Source organism: Alternaria ethzedia (assembly GCF_023757985.1).
Source record: "Alternaria ethzedia strain BMP 0044 chromosome Unknown scaffold_15, whole genome shotgun sequence".
In the NCBI taxonomy this organism is placed as follows: Eukaryota; Fungi; Ascomycota; class Dothideomycetes; order Pleosporales; family Pleosporaceae; genus Alternaria; species Alternaria ethzedia.
Window position 1 is genome coordinate 99,373 of NW_026056208.1, and position 23,316 is coordinate 122,688.

General features: G+C 53.8%; 9 protein-coding genes across 9 annotated transcripts; 4 read left to right on the forward strand and 5 right to left on the reverse strand.

The window, feature by feature from the left end:
• Positions 1 to 171: 171 nt before the first annotated feature.
• Positions 172 to 1,269, forward strand: J4E87_006373 (uncharacterized protein; the record flags this gene model as incomplete). The annotated part of the gene is made up of 1 exon (XM_049377978.1): positions 172 to 1,269. One exon carries the CDS (start codon positions 172 to 174, stop codon positions 1,267 to 1,269), a length of 1,098 nt encoding a protein of 365 aa, XP_049232170.1.
• A 486-nt stretch (positions 1,270 to 1,755) lies between these two features.
• On the reverse strand, positions 1,756 to 3,087 carry MPG1 (mannose-1-phosphate guanyltransferase; the record flags this gene model as incomplete). Its single annotated transcript, XM_049377979.1, has 5 exons — positions 1,756 to 1,775; positions 1,828 to 2,704; positions 2,759 to 2,905; positions 2,986 to 3,029; positions 3,081 to 3,087. The coding sequence occupies 5 exons, from the start codon at positions 3,085 to 3,087 to the stop codon at positions 1,756 to 1,758; spliced, it is 1,095 nt and encodes a 364-aa protein (XP_049232171.1).
• Positions 3,088 to 4,395: 1,308 nt separating this feature from the next.
• Positions 4,396 to 5,400, reverse strand: J4E87_006375 (uncharacterized protein; the record flags this gene model as incomplete). Its single annotated transcript, XM_049377980.1, has 1 exon — positions 4,396 to 5,400. One exon carries the CDS (start codon positions 5,398 to 5,400, stop codon positions 4,396 to 4,398), a length of 1,005 nt encoding a protein of 334 aa, XP_049232172.1.
• A 513-nt stretch (positions 5,401 to 5,913) lies between these two features.
• Positions 5,914 to 6,321, reverse strand: J4E87_006376 (uncharacterized protein; the record flags this gene model as incomplete). Its single annotated transcript, XM_049377981.1, has 1 exon — positions 5,914 to 6,321. The coding sequence occupies one exon, from the start codon at positions 6,319 to 6,321 to the stop codon at positions 5,914 to 5,916; it is 408 nt and encodes a 135-aa protein (XP_049232173.1).
• Positions 6,322 to 9,079: 2,758 nt separating this feature from the next.
• Positions 9,080 to 10,256, forward strand: J4E87_006377 (uncharacterized protein; the record flags this gene model as incomplete). The annotated part of the gene is made up of 3 exons (XM_049377982.1): positions 9,080 to 9,108; positions 9,175 to 9,325; positions 9,402 to 10,256. 3 exons carry the CDS (start codon positions 9,080 to 9,082, stop codon positions 10,254 to 10,256), a joined length of 1,035 nt encoding a protein of 344 aa, XP_049232174.1.
• A 2,951-nt stretch (positions 10,257 to 13,207) lies between these two features.
• On the reverse strand, positions 13,208 to 15,762 carry J4E87_006378 (uncharacterized protein; the record flags this gene model as incomplete). Its single annotated transcript, XM_049377983.1, has 2 exons — positions 13,208 to 13,308; positions 13,359 to 15,762. 2 exons carry the CDS (start codon positions 15,760 to 15,762, stop codon positions 13,208 to 13,210), a joined length of 2,505 nt encoding a protein of 834 aa, XP_049232175.1.
• A 3,036-nt stretch (positions 15,763 to 18,798) lies between these two features.
• J4E87_006379 (uncharacterized protein) lies at positions 18,799 to 19,347 on the forward strand (the record flags this gene model as incomplete). Its single annotated transcript, XM_049377984.1, has 1 exon — positions 18,799 to 19,347. One exon carries the CDS (start codon positions 18,799 to 18,801, stop codon positions 19,345 to 19,347), a length of 549 nt encoding a protein of 182 aa, XP_049232176.1.
• Positions 19,348 to 19,688: 341 nt separating this feature from the next.
• J4E87_006380 (uncharacterized protein) lies at positions 19,689 to 21,207 on the forward strand (the record flags this gene model as incomplete). Its single annotated transcript, XM_049377985.1, has 2 exons — positions 19,689 to 20,140; positions 20,223 to 21,207. The coding sequence occupies 2 exons, from the start codon at positions 19,689 to 19,691 to the stop codon at positions 21,205 to 21,207; spliced, it is 1,437 nt and encodes a 478-aa protein (XP_049232177.1).
• A 576-nt stretch (positions 21,208 to 21,783) lies between these two features.
• Positions 21,784 to 22,393, reverse strand: J4E87_006381 (uncharacterized protein; the record flags this gene model as incomplete). The annotated part of the gene is made up of 2 exons (XM_049377986.1): positions 21,784 to 22,106; positions 22,378 to 22,393. The coding sequence occupies 2 exons, from the start codon at positions 22,391 to 22,393 to the stop codon at positions 21,784 to 21,786; spliced, it is 339 nt and encodes a 112-aa protein (XP_049232178.1).
• Between the last annotated feature and the right edge of the window lie 923 nt (positions 22,394 to 23,316).

Below are 23,316 nucleotides of genomic sequence, written 5' to 3' on the forward strand. Positions count from 1 at the left end.
TCCCTATTTACCTAGGTAGCAAATCGAACGACCTCATGGGCATGCAATAGTCTTCGACATAAACTCAAACACTAAATTCACCAGCACGACAACATCAACAAAACCAGAAAATCTTTCCAATTCTACCTTACCTCCTAAACAGGTGCCCACTGAAATCTCAGCACAGCAACCATGTCACAAAAAAAGCGTCAAGCCCCATCCTTACCGGGCCTACCAACGTATGACTCCTCCGCCTCCTCTTCCAGTAGCTCAGAGCCAGAACCAGAAGACTACAAACCAAAGGTCAAACAAGAAGCGGAGTCAACCCAAAAGGTAGCTGCAACCCAAGAAGTAGAGCCAGTCCAAAAGGCAGAGCCAACCCAAGAAGCAGTCGCAGCGCCAGGAGTCATTGGATACAACTACCCACCGGGCTCACCCACAGAGTCCGACACCGACGAACCCGAACCCGAACTTGATCCACTCTCAGATGAAATAAATTGGGATAGCGACGAAGAAATACGCGGAAACGATGGAAACGAGGGAGAAAACGAAGGAGAACCGCAGACCAGCGGCGTCGTTGCCCCGGACACCATCGTCATCGTCGAAGAGCCCGTAGAACGCATATTCAGGACGCCATCCTCGACGGGCACCGTATATTCGTTTAGATCAGAACGGGCTGGAACAGACGCAGTCGTAGTAGTAGACTCAGCAGCTTCCTCGCCGCTCGGCCCAAAAAGTCCCACTCCCCCTCCTCCGTCTCCAGGTCCACCTGCGAACAAGCCGAAGGTGAAGGGCATGCCAGCGGGCATCACTCCGAGAGCAGGACACCAACATGCAACAACGGATATGGAGGAGGATGCCCCAGATGCTGCTGTAGCCCGCGCGGTAGCCGCAGCGAAGAAACGGAAACGCGAGGAGGAAGCTACGACTAAGCGCAAAGCGCCGCCGCGGAAGAAGACACGGTTTGCGTTACCAGAGGATGACGCCGACGACGACAATTCGTCTGATGCTCCGTCTGAACCAGCAGTAGTCGAGACGGGGAAGAAGCCGAGGAAGAAGAAGAACAACAACAACGACGGGAAAAAAGAAGGCACAAAGCCGAAACCGAGCAAAGCACCTGCCAAAAAACCGACAAACAACAATCCGAAAGGCGGTAAGGCGAAGAAGAGTGAGGGTATGGAGAAAGTGAAGTGTAGTGGAAGAACGACGAAAGGCGAGCCGTGTAAGAACGAGAAGAACGTGAAGGAGGGAGATGATTATAATTGTGGGAAGCATAAGTCTAAGGAGTGAGGGAAGGTAGGTAATCGTAAGGATAATCAACGTGTAATTGTACGCAATTTCCAGGTAGAAAGCTTTGTTTTCAGGTTTTGGTATTCGTACCTGCAGTACAGTACATGCACACATGATCTCCATTTCCATCTCCATCCCCGTCTTCATCCCCATTCTTCCCCGTTTCCTCTTGAGAAAAGGCAGCACGTCGAAGCACAACCTTGCTTATATCCCATCGCTAAACCCAACCCAACCCAAAGCATCCATCCATCCGTACCAAACCAGACGCTTTTTCATATCGTGAACGCACTCCCCATGCTGAAGAGGGGAGATGTAGAGTGCTTGTAGAGACGCCTCCGTAGAAAATGCACAACTACTACCACGCAGTTCTATATGCCAGCCGGAGTGTATGCAGAAATATACAAGAAAGATACACGTTATTAAAAAAAAAAGTGTGTAGAAGATTTGCGTCGACGTGTCGTTCGACCGGGTATCTCGTGGGTGCGTTTACATGATAATCGAAGGAGCTAGAGTGTGTTAGTCACTGAAATTCACGTCGTGATGTGAAGGCAAACTTACTGTCAACGTTCTGCTTGATAGACTTGTGCGGCAGAACCGAACCACCATTAACGTAAACCTCATCACCAATCGTAACATCATCACCAAGCACAGTCACGTTCTCGAGACGCGCCCACTTGCCCACGGTGCTGTTCCAGCCGACAATCGACGACTTGACCCAAGCGTGGTCCTTGACGCGGCTGTTCTTGAGCAGCACACAGCGCTGGAGACGCACACCGTCGCCAATGACAACATTGGGGCCAATGGTGACGTTGGGACCGATGCGGCAGTTCTTTCCTATCTTGGCCGACTCGTCGATGAGCACGTTGCCGCCGTAGACGTAGGGTTCCGAAGCGGGGGTCAGCAGCTTGGAGTTCTTGCGCGCTAGCGAAGAGAGGTAGAGGCATGTTCCCGAGAGGAAGTCCTTGGGCTGACCGACGTCCATCCAGAAGCCCTCGAGGTCGAAGGAGTGGAGCAGGCCGTCCTTGACAATCGCAGGGAAAGTCTCTTGCTCAATGGATGTAGGGCGGAGCTCGATGCGCTTGAGCACGCTGGTGTTCATGATGTAGATGCCGGCGTTGATGCGGTTGCCGACGAACTCGACGGGCTTCTCAACGAATCGGTCGATCTTGGAAGCGTGGCCGGGCTTGTGGACTACGACACCGTATTTGGAGGGCTCTTCGACCTTTGTGACGACAATGGTGCCTTCGTCGCCATGTTGCTTGTGGAACTCGGCGAGCTGCTTGAAGGGGTAGTCGCAGGTGACGTCGGCGTTGAGGACGAAGAAGGGCGAGTCGTCCTTGCCCAGGACGTTCTCGGCGAGCTTGAGGGGGCCGGCGGTGCCGAGGGGCTCGGTCTCGACGGAGAATGTGATGGTCACGTTGTATTGCTTCTCGTACTGCGCAGCCGGTTATTCGTGTGCTCTGAATTGCGGAGGGGCGGGTATACTCACTGTCTTGAGCGCCTCGGCCATGATCTCGGGGCGGTAGTTGACGGCGAGGACAACATCTGTGACACCGGCAGCGGCGAGGGCCTCGATCTGATGCTGGATCATGGGCTTGTTTGCGAACTCGACGAGCGGCTTGGGGTAGGTGAGGGTCTGCAATTGGCGTTAGCATGGCCGTTGCTTTTGGCATCGCGGGGCTCTCGAGCGAGGGCTGCGCGGGGAGGAGGGCTTACGAGAGGCCTCAGACGGGTACCGAACCCTCCGACGAGAATGATGGCTGCATTGGCTGTTAGCTACGTATAGCAGAGTCGCAATTGGCCAGACGTACCTTTCATATTGGCGGTGTTGTAGTTGTGTAGAGGCGCAGGTACTAGGAACTTGTCGCAGGGAGGAACGGAAGAAAACAGTCAAGTCTTCAACACAGCACAAGCACACAGTAATTGCCGGGTATAGAAGAAGAAGAGAGTCGCACGGTCGAGTGAAAGCGCAGGGCAAAGAGCAAGGGAGCGGTTTGGTGATGAGGCCAGCTGTAGGTTATATGCGTCGAAGCACCCGCGTCCACAATTAGCGGAGCTAATGCTTTCCCTGGAAATGTTCTAGCTCACACCGGCGCCGGTTCCCCTTTCTTTCACCCACCACATGCGCAACCCCCGAGTCCCGCTACGCCTCGTTAAACCAACTCCCTAACCGCTATCGTGATCGTGGCCTGGCCAGATGGGCCCTGTTCCTGATCGCTCGCCCTATCCGCTTCTAATTCGGGGCGTAGCTTCGTGTTGTGACTGCTAATAGGCTGAGTTCGTATTCCATCACGAGGGAACAATCAGCTCGTCTCATTTCTGCGAATTGGGTACGTGACGCTGGTCACCGCTCTGTTCTCCCTTTTCCAGAGCGAAATGCACCACGTGCCCGTGAAGCTGCGGATTGGGCGGCGTGGTCATCTCAGAATCTTCTGATCACGCCTCGGTCCCCACGTCGGGACCCTGAAAGCTATCCGCGCCCCTGGTACCGCCGACATGTGGCTAGCTGTGGCTGACCGAGAACACTACCAAGCCTTTGACAAACGCCAATGTATCTGTCACGTCGCGAATGGTGCACCTGATCAATCATCAATGCACGACGTTTTGGATTTGCAGATCCATGGTACCTCCACTCGGCCCCTCACAGCCACACTCACGATGTTCGCTCCCGCTTCAATCAGCGTTTATGCGACGCGCGTCGTATGTTGGTGGCGAGATTGCCACGATCATGCGTCCAATGCGCTTACGCAGTTCTGAATGAGGGGGATAAAATAGAACGGCGCTTCCTCCGTCTGCTCAGCTTTACTCACTGGCGTGATGTATCCAGATCCCGCAGTTGTTATACTTTCTACGATGTTCGCCAGCGGACTCCCGCCGGCCATGGCAAACCACGGACATGACACACCGGTACCAGACTGTCTTCTCCGCATCATCCAAAAGCTGGTTCCGAGGGATGCCATTGAGAATGTCTTGAATGTTCCACGACAACAATTTCATACCAGGCTTATATTACAAAACCCTCGCCTAAACGCCCAAAACACGTACTATACACAGATTCACAAAGCATCTAACCTATACCAGACCCCAGTCTGAATCAAAGGCGCATTCTCGTCTTCACACATCATCTCAACTCCTCTTCCGAAAGCTCATCGACCTCAACGCATCCCCCACACTACTCCCCCGCTTAAACATGCCCGGTCTCCTCCCGGGCCCATCCGTAGGACTCTGCTCAGGCGACAAACGCTGCCCTTGATTCCGCGGGCTCCCCGTCTTCGTCGGCGTCTTAACCAGCCCCTCGCCAAACACAAACTCCTTTGCGAAAATCCAATTCCCACGTTCATACCTCCACAGATCCAAACCCACGGCGCGACCCTCCTGGTTCCTCTCGCTCAACTCTTGGCGTATCGTCGCAAACGCGCTGTCTACTTTTGTCTCTTCGTCGACTTTGTTCATGACGGTCCAATGGGGCCGGAAGCCGCCTGCGTCTTGCTCGCTGAGGAACTCAGACCATTGGGTTTGTAGATCAGCGTGGACGTTCTTCATCTTTGTGTAGCCTGAGTCGACGTTGATGCCTACGCCTTTGCGCATCCGGAAGGGCTTCCCGGTGGAGACGTCAAAGGGCTGGATGCTTCCAGATACCTGTGCGAGCCCTTGTTCTAGCGCTTCCATGTGCGAATGTGGGAGTGCGTGGAAGAGGGTTAGATGCGCGCCTGTGCGGTTGAGGTGTTTGGGGAAGTACTGGTTTCGCATGTCGTCCATGGGTTTGGCTAGGGAATCTGTGAGTTTGAGCGTGAGGACGTAGACTTGTTCGTCTTGACTCGCGGTGTTCGGTCTATGCTCTTGTCGGGGATAGTGTCCTGAAGGTCGGCTTTCTTCCACGACGTATGGCTCATTGTTGGCCTGCTTGGGACTGGTCTTGCCTTCCTTTTTGGTTGACCAGCCGCGGAAACTAGTTTTGGCCCTGATTCCTGCGCCGGGGCGTTGTGGTTTCTTGGTCTGCTCTTTTTGCTGTGCTTGCGTTGCTTCAAAGGATGCGCGTAGATCTGGGTCTGAACAGGCTCGGGCTTGGATTTGAGGCTGCCGAACCCCGCCGTTGGGTGTGCTGACGGCGGCTGCGTAGGTAACTGCCATTGTGCTAAATCGTGGTGATGTTGCTGATGTGATTCCGTTAGACAGTGATGATGACAAAGATTGACCCAGCTGCCTGAGGACAGCAGTTCTCATCGAAAACGCGAATGTGGCTGGTGATGTGAGCACTTCCATGAGCTGCCCCTTGAAATGTTGTACGGAACTTCGGAAGATCACATACGTCACTCGACGGCCACTAGCGATGCGCCCGCGCTATGTGGAGATGCCTCAAGCTATCGCGTTTAGGTTTATAGGACGGGAGTACCCCAAACCTCGTGATTTGAGGTGGAGATGCATTGAGTCGTAAGCTTCGAAGTATTGTACCGCAGTATAATTAAGTATATGTAGCAGGCCAGAGCGTTCAACCGCCGCAATGTATGCTTGCTCGTATTTTAAGACCCACAGTTCTCGCTTCTACAGCGACCAGCTGCCTCCAGTCTATTTGGAACTGTCCACGGGTATCAAAAACTCCAGAACTCCAAGGCCTAAAACATGGTATCTGAGCAATATAGGTCCCTAGATGAGCGTCTGCTGGTGGTGCGCCATCTTCCAATCGCCTGACACGCCCTCTGAAGCACCCTTCAGCACCCATGCGCTCGAGCAGATGGCCCTGAACGTCTCGCTGTCCCTTGTCGCCTCTACGCGGTAGTAGATCAGCGCGCTGTCCTTGCCCAGTATAACGACTTCATCGTGGCTGAGTTTGTATGACTTCCAGGGCTCGAAGTCGGGGCCTTGAAGCATGTTGTGGACTGTTGGAGATGATACGGAGGTCAGGATGAGGTCGCTCGGGAAGATCATGACGGGATTGCTGGAGAGAAGCGGGACGAGTTCGGCGCCGGAACTGCATAGCGCTGCCCAGGCTTTGTGTTCGAGCGAGCATATCGCAGCGGTCAAGGACGGGTTCGTGAGCGTTGGCATCGTCATAGTGATTTCGAATGTCGCGATGACTGAGATTGGTATCGGGTAAAGTGTTGGCGGTTCCTAAGTTACTGCAGTGCTGCAATAGTGAGCCGGCCAAGATGATGGCGCCACGTTCAAGGCAGAGCCTACCCCGCGACGCCATTGTGACATCACATTTCCAATTGTCGATGCTTGCCTGGGTGGCGTTTTCGATACTTACCGTCGGTATCGTCGTGTCAAGATGATGCGACGTTATTCGAAACAGTGTCGCAGCTATGCGTTGTCGCATCGCAAAATTGATTTGGTCTACCAGCCAAAAGCGCGCCTTCACAAAGAGGAAGGTTGCGCGCCACGGGACCTACGCGATGGCCGCGCAACAGTCTTGCATGGTTGAAATCTTCTCTACGCGATTTCAAGCTTGCCAGACGATGCTCGCCACTTGAAGCCAGGAAGGTGAATCGCTCGGCGGACCCATGCCGGGTATGCGGGGTGCTGCGAGTAAGCGGGTCCGTAATCGCAACGTCGTATCGCGCATCCATACTCCGGTGTCCCATGCCGGCCTCTGCCCACGCGATAGGTGAAGACTCGGGATGCAGAGTTTGATCAAGATCTGGATGGCGAGTGTCATGGAATGTCTTCGGCCGTGGAGGCGCCGGTTGAGGACCGTAGAGGCAAGGGCGCAGCTGCCTTTGTGGCGTCTACGTCACATGCCGGGCGCATGCTGGTCCAGGCTCCAGGCGATAACGGGCGGTGGGCCAGCGGGGAACCTGCGCGGTGTAGCTGTGAAGGGCGGCCACGACGGTGATGGAGCACAGTGAGGAGGTAATAGACAATGGATTAGGCACTGTCGTGAAGAGACAAGCCGAGTGATGGCAAACAGCGAGGTCAAGTAATGGCCCGTTGCCTGCGGTGTGCGTGGAAGCAGCCGGAATGTTCCCGTGCGCAGCTGCTGATTGGCGCACGGGCTCTCGCCGCATCATTACTCACTCACTGCCTCAGCCTGCCTGCATATAAACCAGCCTCTCCCCTCTCTTCCTTCTTCTCACATCACTCTCACACTCCTGCAGCCCACTCATAAGCTGTCCTACCCAACCAACACCACACCCACACCGAGACACAGCACACCGCAAACATGCAGATCTTCGTAAAGACCCGTAAGTAGTCACCGCCACCGCCATGCCTCTGCGCCTCAGCTGCTAACACTCTCACAGTCACCGGCAAGACCATCACGCTCGAAGTCGAGAGCTCCGACACCATCGACAATGTCAAGAGCAAGATCCAGGACAAGGAGGGCATTCCCCCGGACCAACAGCGCTTGATCTTCGCCGGCAAGCAGCTTGAGGATGGTCGCACCTTGTCCGACTACAACATCCAGAAGGAATCGACCCTGCATCTCGTCCTCCGCCTTCGTGGAGGTATGCAGATCTTCGTCAAGACCCGTAAGTTGCCACGTCGCTGTCCATTTCCCAACACTCTTACTAACTCTCTCCAGTCACCGGCAAGACCATCACCCTTGAGGTTGAGTCCTCCGACACCATCGACAACGTCAAGTCGAAGATCCAAGACAAGGAGGGCATCCCTCCGGATCAACAACGCCTCATCTTCGCCGGAAAGCAACTCGAGGATGGCCGCACCCTGTCCGACTACAACATTCAGAAGGAGTCCACCCTGCATCTCGTCCTGCGCCTGCGCGGTGGTATGCAAATCTTCGTCAAGACCCTGACCGGAAAGACCATCACCCTTGAGGTGGAATCCAGCGACACCATCGACAACGTCAAGTCGAAGATTCAGGACAAGGAGGGTATCCCTCCGGATCAGCAGCGTCTTATCTTCGCTGGTAAGCAGCTGGAAGACGGCCGTACTCTCTCCGATTACAACATCCAAAAGGAGTCCACGCTTCACTTGGTGCTTCGTCTCCGTGGTGGTATGCAGATCTTCGTCAAGACTCTTACTGGAAAGACCATCACACTGGAAGTCGAGTCCAGCGATACGATTGACAACGTAAAGTCCAAGATTCAAGACAAGGAGGGTATTCCTCCTGACCAACAGCGTCTTATCTTCGCTGGTAAGCAGTTGGAAGACGGCCGGACGCTCTCAGACTACAACATCCAGAAGGAGTCTACTCTCCACTTGGTGCTTCGTCTGCGTGGCGGACAGTAGGTGATTGATGATTGACGGTTCACGATGATATCTGGGACAGGGCGTTCATGGGATGATCTGCCTGCGGGAGATCTGGTCTTATTCATAGTTTACACGACGGCTGTTAAAGCTTGAACAATGCATTAAGCATGCCTACGGGCGCTGAGAGGTTTTCAATACTTGTCTTATGTGATTCCCTTGTAGCTTTTTGTTTTTGCAACACACATCCATTTGCTATCGATGTAGCTGTCGCTGTCGTTGTCGCCATCTTGGTACTCAGCAACACCAACGGCTTCATTGCGACGCCGAGAGCATGCGCTGCTGCCACGACGCTCATGTACCGCGGCTTCTTTCCGTTGACCCCACTTCTGACGCCATTGACCAACATTATTTCCGCTAACTCCATGAACTACAGTGGCACGTCGCACCAAATCCACATCTTCAAAGAGGAGAGAGTACCTTCGGACCCATTTTACAGCTCCTAAAGTCGAATCTGACTAAACCTGCGGTCTTTCCAGCTACTTCCGCCACCATCTCCGCGACAACCACCAACATATAGCTATCGCCCCGCCGTGCAGAACAACAGCTTCAGAGCTACACACTACGAACGATACGCTCCTCGAAAACACAAGCGATTGCAACAATGGCAGACCAGAAGATGCAATACGTCAAGTACGAATACCTCAATTGTTGGGCCAAGGACCAGCCATGGTAATAATAACGCTGACTGGAGTACAGCTTGGGCAAGTCCGGCCTCAAGGTGTCCAAAGTCATCTTGGGTGCCATGAGCTTCGGTAGTTCAAAGTGGCAGCCGTGGGTCCTGGACGAGGCTGAGAGCTTGCCGCTTCTCGAGCATGCATACAAGAGCGGCATCAACACCTGGGACACGGTAAGCCTATAAACTTGGCCTCATACCACTGGGACGCCGACAAGGCTGTAGAGTATGCAGAACTAACACGCGACAGGCTGATATCTACTCCCACGGCCATTCGGAGAAGATCATCGCAAAGGCATTGAAGCAATACAACATTCCGCGCAACAAAGTCGTCCTCCTCTCCAAATGCTACTTCGGCGTCGTCGAGGAAGACCCCAGCCTGGGCATCGCCAGCGTATCCACCAATGACGGCGAGATGGTCAACCAAGTTGGCCTCAGCCGCAAGCACATCTTCGACGCCGTCGAGAAGAGCGTCGAACGCCTCGGCACCTACATCGACGTGCTTCAGATCCATCGTTTGGACCGTGGTACACCCCGAGAAGAGATCATGAAAGCGCTCAACGACGTGATCGAACGCGGATGGGTTCGCTATATAGGCGCATCTTCGATGGCAGCGTGGGAGTTCCAGACGCTTCAAAACATCGCCGACCGCAACGGATGGCACAAATTCATCTCCATGCAGAACTACTACAACCTCATCTACCGGGAGGAGGAGCGCGAGATGATTCCATACTGTCAGGACACCGGAGTCGGCCTCATCCCGTGGAGCCCAATTGCTCGTGGGGCTCTCACTCGGCCTTGGAGCGACCGCTCCTCCAAGCGCGCTGAGACGGACAAGTTCCTTGAAATGCTTGTGCACGGTCGCGAAGACGCCATTGACAAGAAGATCATCGAGCGTGTGGAAGAGGTGGCGAAGAAGAACAACGTTAGCATGGCGTGTATAGCGACCGCATGGACGATCAAGAAGGGAGTTTGCCCCATTATTGGGTTAAGCTCCAAGGAGAGGATCGATGAGACTGTGCGCAACAGCAACTTCAAGCTCAGTGATGAGGATGCGAAGTATCTGGAGGAGGTATATGTGCCGAAGGCCAGGCAGGGATTCTAGATGATGGTGTTCAGATATCACTCTTTGAGGGAAATGCCATGTAATGGAATTAGAGAGTCTATCGACTCCACCCGGTTTAAGGAAAGGAATAAACACCGAAATCTACAATGCCTTAAAGTTCCGTCGACGTCTATTGATGCATCAAGGTAGCCTGCGGAGCGCCTCTCGAGTTTTTCCTTTGCAGCCGGTGGCTTTGCAGGACGTGATAGTCGCGTTTGAGTATGAGCAGCGATGTCTCGACATCGCCCAATGTCTCTGCCAACGCTACTTCTACCCACAGCCTGATCGATAACTTTCACCCACGACGACTTAGTATCCTTCACTCACTCACAATCTAATCAAAAACATCAGTCCCAAGTTCTCAGCATCAACAAGAACGAACATCACAATCTGTCTCCGTCTCTACGCCCATCTCCGACACACCGCCCCTCCAGACGCTCGTCCAACGACGCAAAAAGCAGTTCCATTTCCCGTTCAACGACACCAAAAGCAACCCCCCATTCCCCAAAACTTCCCCAACACCTTTCCAACTTCATCCTCATCGGCATTACAAATCCCATACCTCACTGCCCTCACCTGACCTACTCGCCCTACCTACCACACCGCGTTCGCGCCACTAGTTCACCACTGGTCTCCCACCACACACTTACCAATCATCCCCCACCGCTAACTCATCTCGAGACGAGCCCCTCGGAAAACCGTTGAGACCAATGTATGTACATCCGGAGTGCGTACATGATACATTACCTTGCATGCGCCACCACGCCGGTCTGGCGGGCGTCGTTTGTACAACGCATCAGTACGTTGCTTTTTTTCTCGAGCTGGGCTGTAGGGCTAGCCCCACAGGTGGCGAGGTTTCTAGCTGCTTCTAGCGGGAGGATGGTGCCTGGTAGATGGAAGTATGGGAAATTGGGGGTCGGGGGTGTTTGTGGTAGCTGGGTACCTAGGTAAGAGGAATTTGGTATGGGCGGGTAGAAAAGGCGCAGGGAAAACTCCCTTCTAGAATCCTCGACGGCTCAACTATGTCAAGAAAGAGGTAGCGAGATGATCAAGCTCAAGATAGTGTACCGAGATCCGTGCATGAAACGTTGAGACGTAGCTAAACCACATCACATCAGTACTCGTAACTCGTAATCCCAACGTCGAACTTATTCCCGTACGTTCCCACGCATCCAAGAACAACCGGCTACGAAACCCGGTCCCTCAGACATCGAAACCGCGTGGACTACGAACCCAGCCAAAAAAAAATGAGATCACCATGCGTTCCCTTTTCCGGTGAATGTGGGAACACGCCTTTCACACACTTACACAACGCCACACACACTCTAACCCCGCAGTAAGATGGTAACTAAAGCAGGAATCTAGCCCACGGAGGTCTAAACTCTACTTTACACACATGATGATCGCAAGCATACGCCTGTTTCTATACTACCACACACGCTTGCACGCTGTACAGCAAGAAGACAGGCCCATCCCGTCCTCCAAACTCTCGCCTAAGCACGCTCATGACCCGTTGTCGCGACGGATCGGCTAGTCAGCGGGCGTGATCGTGATCGACAAGGAAGGGGCCGGGTAGATCATTCCAGCCAGTCTCCTGCCCATTGCTCTTAGCTAGAAATTAACAAACCTGTTCGAGCCTGTTGCAAACGTTTTGAAAAGAGAGGGCGATGGCGCGCAGAACGGGTAGTGTCGGAAGCGAGGGGCGGGAAAGGCGGTGTGGTGCAGCCAGTCTCTTTTTTCCCGCGAGCGAGACCTAGCCGGAGTTTTGCCGGAGATGTAGTCCGGCGATTTCATGGGCTGCATTGAACGTGAAACACAAGTTGCAGTAGGAAGAAGTGTTCCTGTCGTTCTGACTGTTTTGGGTAAGTGGGGTGGCGAGGGGTTGGCGATGTAATGCAGGCACGGAGATTGGGGGTTGGTTTTGTAAAGTCTTTTGCCGTTGCGGTGTAGAAGTGGCTGGGGAGTCGGTGCGATTGAGTCACACCAACCCTTGCTCAGAAAACTTCACGTACTGTACGAGTCACGATGTAGAGCAGTGTAGATGTGAAGACAATAGTGATAATACCGATATTGATAATTCCCATGTTTTGATTTTGCTATAGCCTAGCAAAATACACCCGATAAAGACAATGATGGATAGATACATACTCTGTTTTCAGTAGTTAAAAAAGAAATCCGCCTCACTCACAGCTTTCGGCACACAGGTGCCGAAAGGGCCGGAGGAGTATGTTCGAAGCCTCAAGGAAAGAAAGAAAGCCTGCTCGCTCGCTATGCCAGTAACACAATCGTCAAGAAGATGAAAAGGTGACTTTGTTCAGCTTGCTTGATTGGAAAAGGAGGTTGGCAACACGGTGTTGAACGTCAACAACACAGGAGTGTTGGAGTGCGACACCATACCAGGGACCCCTCCAACAATGTTGCAAGGAACAACTAAAAAGGAAACAGGAAAAAATAAACAATTCAAAGAACACACAGGACCAGCGGTCCGCGGCTCTGCCTCGCTTGCTCGTGTTGTAAAATCAAGTAGTCGTGATCGTTGTCGTAGATCATACGTGCAGCCGTCTCCGTTCAGAAGGTCAATAAAAGTCGTATGAATTCATTTGTTGTGGTGAAAGAATATTGGTTTCCGGTGTCGCCGGGTAGTGAGCGTGATGTAGTTGGGAAGTTTAGGATGAGCCAGAAGCTGCTTGTAATCGTGAGATCGCGGGCTAACTTGGCATCCATAGGACACCGGGGAATCGCAGGAAATGCAGGACAGGTCGTTCATCATTTTAGGTCGGGTCGTCAGCCGTTATGCGTGCAAACATCGGACACATGAGTCGTGGGTCGTTCTATGTATATGGGTTGTGCCGTGAAAGCAGGCTGCTGAGAGGGTTGTCGGTGGATGAGTCGCGCGTAAACAATTGGTCGTGAAGAGTATGTGCAGCCTGGTGATTAGATTATGGTAGGGCTTAGTTGGCCCTGATGACAAGCTTCGAGAGGAACTTGTTCGACAATGAGTCGAAGTCGGTACGGTCGAACTTGCAGTCACTTCTTGAACGGAGGTACGTTTCTGTAATGTTCGTTAGTGTGTGTAAACAGTAGCAAGGACGTCAGACCTACCATATTTAGTGACGTGCGCGCGGACCTCGGTCATGGCATCGCAGACCGCAGGGTTGGAGGCAAGGAGGTGGTGGTGTTTCCTCGAATCCCACTCGGTGAAGGAAGGAAGCTTCTGGGAGATGGCCGAGAAGAGACCAACAATGACACCAACGGGAGTGCCCTCCATCTCACCGCAGAACTTGTTGACGGCACCGACGTCGGGGACGCGGTAGTTGCAGTCGAACTGGATCAATTCCCAGACAGCGAGGAGGATAGCAGCGAGCATGAAGATGGTGGGCCAGTTCTTCAACTTGTCGCCACTGTAGACCGACTGGTAGAGCGAAGAGAGCTCCTCAAGAACATCCTTCTGCAGCTCACGCCACATGTCGGCAAGAGCACACTTGACCTGGAAGTTGATCATGACAGGTGCGATGGTCTTGCCAGAGAACTTGGACTGTTGGTCCTCGACCTTACCAGGCGTGTTGTCCTCATCGCCGAGACCCTCGATCATGGTGACGTGGAGAGTCAGGTTGTAGGCAAGGACAAGCTTGAGCGCCTTGCGGATGACGGGAAGCTTCTCGCGAGTGTAGAAGCGGTAGGCAGTCTTCAACAACTCGGTGACGAAGTAGGTGCCCTCAAAGTACTCATCAACAAACTGCTCGAAACCACCGTCGATGTGGCGGTCAAGGTAGTCGGAGAGCATAGCGCGTGAGATGCCCTCCATACCGGCGGACAGCTTGGCGGTGTTGATCTCGAAGTGGAGACCGTTGAGGGTCTCGTGCCAGTCAACGCCGAAGCACTTCTCATCACGGACGTAGACGTCGCGGGCCATGATGGGGAGGTAGTGGCCGTAGCCGTGGGTAACGTAGATCAGACGCTCCGATGTCGAGAAGCCCTTGATGTTGCCGATAGAGAAACCGAGGCTGACATGGCGCTCGTAGTCGGCCTTCCAGTCCTTCATGAAGTAGGCAATATCCTTGATGTCGATACGCGTGCACGGAACCTGCCAGAGACGCGCGTGGGATGGCTGGCAACCAGCGCACGGGTCGCCCTTGTCACAAGTCTTCTTGAGGAACTTACACCTCAGGCATGCACGAAGCTTGCGGATCTCGTGAGCCTGCTGTCGCTGATCAGGCCTGAGAGGGCCCCTTCTCCTGCCGACGCGCTTCTCGCCCGTGGCGTCCTTCTTGGTGGTATGGGCGGGTGTCTTCTTGACGATGGTCTTGGCAGGCTTCGATCCTGTCGCGGTCGCGGTCGCGGGTGATTTCCTACGACGAGCCGGCGGTGAGCTGACGGCTGACGAGGTTGGCGACGCGGTATTCGATGAGGATTGTTTTATGACAATGGGCTCGACGCGTGCCATGGGCGGGCTGACGGACTGGGTAGGCGAGATGTAGCTGGCGAAGTCGTGATCGCTCATCGGGAGCCCGTGAGTGTGGTTACAGCTGTCAGAGTGGGAGTGGGAGTGGGAGTGGCTATGCGAGTGCACAAGCTCCAAGTTGTTCTCTGACTGAGGAGAGTGCATGGGGAACTGTATCTCCTCGAAACTGCTGAAGGAGTGGGCTGACGGTGGCACGTCGGAGTGATTCGAGTTTGACGAATTCGAGCCAGTGCGGATGTGGAGTGACTGGGCTGGGTTGAAGATGATGGCAGAGCTATCCGAGTAGTCGTACGAGTTGCGGTGACCGTGGCCGAGGCCGACGTCGACCCAGCCGTTGTCGCTGCTGGAGAGCGAACGGATCTCCATCCAGTTCTCACCAGGTGAGCCAGTGCCAACGCTGGGATTTGAGTGAGCGGTGTATTCGGCGGGCGCGCTGCCGAGGTGAGTGAACTCTTGCTGGAAGTCGTTCATTGTTTGCATTGTAAAGGGCGCAGTAGTCAGGGTGGGTAGCCCGTCCATGCTGGTTGTAGTCATGAAGTTCATGGGTGCCATAGACATGGAGTTCATCATGTGCGGGTTGATGCCGAACTCGACAGGCGACGTCTGCAGAGGCCCTCCGTATGTGCTGAATTCCGTGCCCATTCCCATTGAGCCCTGCCCGTAGCTATCCTGCCCAAAGCCATCCGTGTTGATGTTCATCCAAGTGGCCAACATGGGGTTCATCGGTTGCATGGCCGCGGGAAAGCCGAGACCCATGTGGAGAGGTGCCATGCTCGTCGTGCTCGGGTGCGAGTTGTGCGCGGTAGACGCGGCCGCGTTGTTAATGCGGCGCTGCTGGTGTGGGTGCTGATGCTGGTGATGCGAGTGCTGCTGCTGCTGGCTGGCATCGTGGTGCTGCTGTTGTTGTGTCATACTGCCGGGTGAGATTGGCAGCGGCCACGTCTGGGAGAAGTTGTAGGTTTGTCTGTTCGGGTCGAAGGAAGGGTCAAAGGCACCGTCCACGCCGTAAATGGCCCCGTCAAAGTCGATGTGTTGGTTCTCCATGTTTGCACGGAGAGTGAAAATGGGGTTCGAGTGTTCTCAGCCTCTTCGAGCTGATAGTAAGCGGTGAAGGTAAGCGGGCGGGCGATGGGCCGACCAGAGTGTAGGAGGATGATGCCAAGACGCGTACACCGCTTTTTGTATGCAAGTCCCAGCCCCACACACCAATGGCTCGTCTAGTCCTACACTTGGTTAGGATAGCGCCAGAAGCGCTGCAGCGGACCGCGCGATTCGCAATCGAGGTCAAAGAAAACCCTGACCAGCGCCGACGTGCACGAGGGTTCCTAGACGGGCGCGTTGGGTGGTGTGCGGGTAGCGAGAGGGTGCTCAACTATCGTGGAGAGGCGCCTCTAGTGAGCAGATCGTTGAGCGACGACAGAACCGAATTGTGTTCGCCCGCCGAGACGCTCCACAGGTGTCCTTAGCCAGCTCCGCCTCTCGGTCTGGCTGTCGTCTGGCTAACTGAACCCACGCAAGCTGACGCCTCACCCTGCAGCAGCCAGTGAGACGGCGATGCAGGCCAGTGTGTCGCAATATCGCTCTTCTCTCGGATCAGCTGTCGCCTATCGAGCACAATGACCCCTCCTGCGATAGTGCCGATAAGCGTTAGACTCGGGGTCCGGTAGGTAGCATCAGGGTGTGGAGGGGAGCGTTGGGGATGCCGCAACAAGCAAAGACAGCCTATACTCGACGCTGTGGGCTATATCCACCCCTCATGCCCGTGCTGGATCGTCCACCTTCACCTCTCGAACGAGCTGTTCAACATGCAGCCAGGCGAACCGGCCTGCGCTACTGGCGCCCGTCGGTGGATCTAAGAATATAGACTGCGACAAATGGTGGACAAAGTCGCGGATACTACCATGGACCAGGGCTGTCCGTATTTGCCTCACTGGCATGGCCCGGCCTGCGACTCTATAACGGCACTTCGCCGTCGACGTCCAGACTCACCGACACGTCCGAGGATGCCTCGCAACTTGTCCCGCCGTCATCATACATCCCAGAGTCCTCGGCCACCCGCAGCATGAGCGCCATACCTGCCTCCACGCGCGGTGCCCACTCGCCGGCGGTTCCTCGCGTTGGCAAGCGCTCATCGTTACCCTGGCATGCCGAGCGCCTTCTGCGTAACATCGCTTCCGATCGTACTACTGAGCGCCGTGTCTTGCATCCGGATTCTCGTCCATGGCAGCCGTTTCAAGTATTGTGCATCCTGTCATGCCTTGCCCGCATATCGCCGTTTGAGCAGCGACAGCTTGACAGGATAGCGCCCCTGGTCTTACTGGTGGGCGTATTACATTGGTATCACTCTTGCTGTGGCATGCCGAGATTCGTCATAGTGCTCGTGACCATCTCTGCCATCTGTTTCGTTTTACTTTCGTTTGAAGTATACTGTAGTTGAATGCTTCCCAAGTCTTAGAGATGCTTCCACGTTTTCGGCAAGATCTGCGTGGTTCTGCAGTGTCGCACCCACAATTTAACAGGTCAGTAGCCACGCAAGCCACCATCATCTGAAGTCATGGGGAGTGGATAGCGTTGTGCTACTGTACGGCCTTGCTGACGTTTCTTTGTCCAACATTCTCAGGGCGTACCATAGGCGAGGCGGCCGCATGTTGGGTCTCCGTATGACGCGAGCAACGTTGTCTTCCTATTGACTGGGTTTGACTTGCGACTTGTGCAGAGTACGAAAGGGAAAGGCGACAGGTTGGGGAACATCCCCGCACTCGATAGGAGAGTGACCGGTTGATCTCTTTAGCTTTGACAGTTGAGGAGATTGGATAAGGCATTTGGGTACTTTGTGGGATGCATTCTTCCCCGTCTCGTGGGTATGGAGTAGCACTAGAAGTGGTGACGGTTGTAAGACCACGCAAGTAGCGCCATGCAGTAGAAACAAGTGGAATGAGAGCAGGGGTTGAGAGAATTGGTGGTGAGCACAAGAAGAAGTGGCGATGTAAGAACAGAAAAGCAGCGATTGCGACAAAGTTTTGCTCCGTTTGTGATGTGAAGGAAGTCGCGGTGTGCTGGAGCGCTCTTTCCGTACACGCGGCAGCCAGAGTTTGGTTCACCCGATAGAAGAGCGTCACGGTCTGTCGGCCATTACAACACCATTAAGCTTTCATTCGACAAAATTTTGCTGACCAGGTCGTGCAAAGTTCTTACCCTGTGTAAGGGGCAGTAATTGCGCATCTGAACTATAGTCCAGAAATTCCTGTGATGTCAGCTCAGCATGAGCCCAGGGCCAAAAGACTGGCCTACATCGACACAGCGCGAACGCTCTTATCCAGGCCTAGTTCACTTGTTGTAGATACGTTTGTGCTGCCTGTCACTGAGCCATGTCCCACTGGTATCACTGACGACGTTGTGTAGCGACCTTTGCTTGGATTGTATTGTTACCTTGGCCAAGACGGTTATCTACATATAGCCAGATGCATACCAAGAGCTTGCGATCAAGATACGATCCTGAACGCGGACTAGTCAACTAAAGTTCAGGCGTGCACTGCGACGTGGTCGATGCGACATATTTCCCGTTTGAGGAAGTCAAAATCATAGCGGAAGGAAGTCTGAGGATACGTCTATATCTTGGTATGATTCAGTCCATCCTTCTGAGCTGTTCGTGTTCACTACTTCGTGAGCTTACTGGCTTTGCAGATGCCGAAACTTGTTGCGTATAAACGATGTGGCGGCAATATAGCACACCTTATACATACCGAACCCTGAACTGCAGCGAGACGAAACTCTATAACTCAGGCTATTGTTGATGCAATGACGCCTACTCAAGAGCCGTAGATGGCGGAGTACGGGAAGTTGGATATGTGGATCCGCAGCCGGCCTTCGGCTCCACGCGCATCTCCCGTACCTCGTGTAACCCGCAGAGAGAGTGAAGCAGTATATCTGAGACTCTCGTGGGGCATGTCAATTGTCACTTCCATTCTGGCGAGATAGAAGGCGCGACTTAGTCAAGTGTTGTGATTGCCAGATTCACCTTCAACACCACTCAATCATCACGAACGAGCAAACTTCACAACACTCCAAAAGACCTCAACCATGGCACACATCGGCGCGCTGCCCAAGATCCACCGCTACATCACGGCCCATGATGACAAAGGCAAAGCCGTCTTCAGCAAAGCCTTCAACGAGGAAAGCAAGATGAAAGCCAACGACGACGGCATCGCCTTCGCCCTCAGCTTCACCACCAAAGGCTTCCCCGTCGATATGAATGACGACCAAGATCTCGATGTATACGGCAATTATCTCAAGGACGCCCCAGGCCTCGTCGTCTCTGGTGGCACAGTTCTCCGTCACGTCGACATCCCTCCGGACACAGCGTGCACGATGCACCGGACTGTGAGCTTGGACTACGGCTGCGTACTCGAGGGCGAGGTCGAATGTCTACTGGACAGCGGCGAGAAGCGATTGATGAAGCGGGGCGACGTCGCAATTCAGCGGGGAACGATGCATCAGTGGATCAACCACAGCAAGACCGACTGGACGCGCATGCTGTTTGTTCTGCAGGAGTCGAAGCCACTGAAGCTTGCGGGCGAGGCGGTCGGCGAGGAACTTGCTGGGATGGCTGGAGTGCGTTCTTCGGATTGAGTTGTGTGTTGATGGAGAACAAGATGGGATGGTTCCCTATCGATAGCAGATGTCGCCAAGCCAGCTAGCACTCAACTTGATCACTCCCCACGTGCTCCACTCTTTCTTTCCTGTACCTGAGTAGCATTTGCAGCAAACCAAGGGCAGTCGATAACTCACGTAATGTTGGCCACACTATGCGAATGCGAGCCGTGAGAACTATACCATATCTGGACGCTGCACCTGTCCTCGAACAATACTAAGCAACCCTTGCAAGAAAGCCATTGCAAGCGCCAGCCACTCACGCATGCGCATTCGTGCACCGTTCACAATTGAGACGCCGCGACGTGCACATACAAAAGATGGCTCTTCCACTACGCCCCTCAGCTCCTGCTTCCCGCTTAGAGGAGATTATTCCCGGCTCAGAACGGATTGAAGAGCTTTCAGACGAAGAGCTGGACAGCGACTACGAGGATATGGGGACTGCTACTATGGAAGAGCAAGCGAACATTGCTTACCTGGAGAGTGTAAGAATACCAATCAGGGACTCACTCGTGACGGACACATCGGAAGCGGATGAAGAAACGTCCAAGGTCATATTACCTTTCTTGGAAGGCAACCCCAACAATTTCCCACTCAACGCTTCTGGCATACCGAGCTTGCAGCGACGAAAGCACGCCTATTTCTTAGAAGGACAACTTGACGATTGGCCGGCACGCGCTGCCGCGTTGGATGCTGCGCGACCATGGATCATCTACTGGTCTCTGCAAGGCCTGACCGCACTGGGGTCTGACATATCCGACTACAACAGAACGTAGGTCTTTCCAATTCGAAAATGCCTTTGCAAAAGAATCACAATACATGACTTCAGCCGTACATGTTCTGATAGCACATAGAACACCACACACCGCCTCCCTGGCCCAACATCCGGACGGAGGATTTGGAGGTGGTTACGGACAGTACGCTCATCTTGCCTGTACCTACGCTTCAGTACTGTCGCTCGCCACAGTCGGCGGAAAAGAATCATATGAGACAATCAATCGCAAGACTCTATGGCACTTCTTGGGCCGAATGAAGCAAGCAGACGGAGGCTTTACCATGTGCGCAGGCGGCGAAGAAGACATTCGCGGTGCCTATTGCGCCCTAGTCGTACTCTCCCTCCTCAACCTTCCTCTCGAGCTACCACCCGATGCACCAGTACGAAAGCAAGGCTTCACCACCTTCACAGACGGCCTAGGAGCGTGGATATCCAAATGCCAATCCTGGGACGGCGGCATCTCCGCAGCTCCAGGCAACGAAGCTCACGGGGCCTACGCATTCTGTGGACTAGGCAGTCTCGCCATCCTCGGCCCACCAAAAGAGACGCTTCACAAGTACCTAGACGTCAACATGCTGATCTACTGGCTATCGTCGCGCCAATGCACACCAGAAGGTGGATACAACGGCCGCACAAACAAGCTCGTCGACGGCTGCTATTCCCACTGGATCGGTGGCTGTTGGTCTATTGCCGAAGCTGCGACCACGACAGGACTATGGAACCGCGGCGCACTTGGTCGTTACATCCTAGCCGCGTGTCAAGAGAACAAGGGTGGATTGAGGGATAAGCCTGGGAAAGGCGCAGATGCATACCACACTTGCTACAATCTGGCTGGGCTGAGTGCGGTACAGCACAAATATGCCTATGATGAGAATGTAAACAAGACTCTTGGTACGGGTACTTTTGGCGCACCTTTCCATTGGAAGATGGAGGGTCGTTATGATGGCGAGGATAAGGTCTGGGATGAGGGTGATGCGGTGAGGGCGGTGCATCCTGTGTTTGTTATTCCCTTCATGTCGGTATATGAGACAAGGAAGTACTTTGAAGAGAAGGAGGGGTTTTGAACACTTTAATTCACTTATCCAAGCAGACTTCATGTACTCTTTGCCGGTTGTGTCAAGTTTCATACTTTCACGAAAAACTACCATTCTACACGGAACCCCCATGACTCTCAAACGCTATAAACCAAGGCCCAAATCTTAATCAAAGCAGTCATGACCATGACCGCCGCAATAACACTGTATCATCCAAACGCCTGTCCTCCCCCTTCAAGGTGAAGTCTAATGCCCATTCATCCTCTTCCCACCCACCTCCTCCAAGATCTTCAACTGTCCCGCTCCAATATCATAGATAAGCCCATGAAGCGACAGACCACGTTCAACAACCGCTCTCTGTATAGCAGGATGCTGTTTCAGCACCTCAATCGACTGCTGCACGTTAAGCTCCGCAACACGCGCCGCCCTCGCATCATCGTTGGGAAGGCCCTCCAACTCGACCTTGTGTTTACGGCGGAGTCTGTCGGCGTTGTTAGTACGGTAGCTTTACAATTCCAGGATACTGATCCTGCGAACATGCGTTCGCCCCACTAGATCCCCTCCCCACATACTCTCAGAGAAGGAAGTAACTGAGGAAAAGTGGACTCACTCTCGAACAGGCCCCAGCCACTTGTTCAAAACATTCCCCAGATCATCGTCTCCAAGCGCTGCATTTGCCCCACCGCACTTCGTATGCCCGCAGACAACAACCTTGTTGACTTCCAAATGCACAACAGCATACTCCACTACACTCGCCGCGGATAGATCATCTGGATGCACCGTATTCGCTATATTGCGGTGCACGAAGATCTCGCCTGGCTTGCAGTGGCATACAGTCGTCTCCGGGATGCGGCTGTCTGCGCAACCGATCCAGAGGATGTCGGGAGCTTGACCTTGGGCGAGGAGTGTGAAGGCGTTGGGGTCGAGGGCTGTTGTGTCAGTGCGATAGGTTGCGTTCCCGGTGAGGAGGTGCGCGAGGGGTTCTGCGTCGGGATGGTTAGTAAAGTGGTGTGAGGTGTGCAGGATGGGATCCTTGTGCGGAGCATCTGGGGTGATGCGACCGGGGTGTGGATCCGTCAGGGGATGTATAAAGTCCGTGGTAGCCCCCAGGACTGCGACATCTTTCAACATTTTCTACGCATTCATCTTTTGCGCCGCATACCCCAGGGCTTGCAGCCTAATTTAAGGAAGAGTACGTACCGATGTAAGTCGCCATCTTTGAGTCGGATAAGCGGCTGGTAAGTCTATACCTATATCTCTGTATGCCCAGCACCAAGTGTATGACAAGCCTTGGCCGGATAACCAACAGCAAGGTTATATACCAAGTATGTAAGAGAAGGGACTTGAATAAGGGATGTGAACCAAGGTAGGCTTCAATGACCGCAGCCGTCGCATACCCTCTTCTCCGGCTGACTGAAGTCGCACACGAGCGCCGCGTGCGCAAACGCTCTCACAACATGCGCCGCTATTTCTCTACACCCCTCTCTTTCGTCATCTAGCTGACCTATCATTGCGGTAATTGTAACCGTCGATGCCATGCAAATGCGCTGTAATGGGCGCGGAGAACGTGTGGAGAAGGAAAGCGGTATCTGGGTAGCGAACCGTACATTGCACCCAGCTTTACCTAGACTCGACCAGAAACCTTCGCGGAACTATGTACGCCAACCAATAGAAGCCAACCTGCCCCAAGACAAAGACTGTACCGATCAGAATTTGTGCAACTGCCGCTACACCACCCAACGTGCCGAGAAAACGCCTCTATGCTGTGAAGCACTTTGGAGCAAATTCAGCCGGCTTGGTCGTACTCAGCACCATTGATTCTTCACTTGAATCTTATCCGCGTCGCAACTTGGGGCTACTGTCGGTTCCTCAGCGCTTCGCCTAAGCTTGTTGGTCGTGTGTGAGAGCCCTGATTAGTTGAGAGGTGTCTTAGATTTCAGTCTTGAGAGCAGGAAAGCATGACTGTGGGATGGATGGGCAGGCAGCGGCGGCTTTAGCGTCAGCGTATCACAAGAATTCAAAACCACACCTCCAAAGAACGCGCAATCGCTATGTACGGTACTAACGGATGATAAGCGTGTCAAAGGGATTAGGATAACACGAACTCACTTGCTTTGTGTCACCGCCGACCCTAAAGAT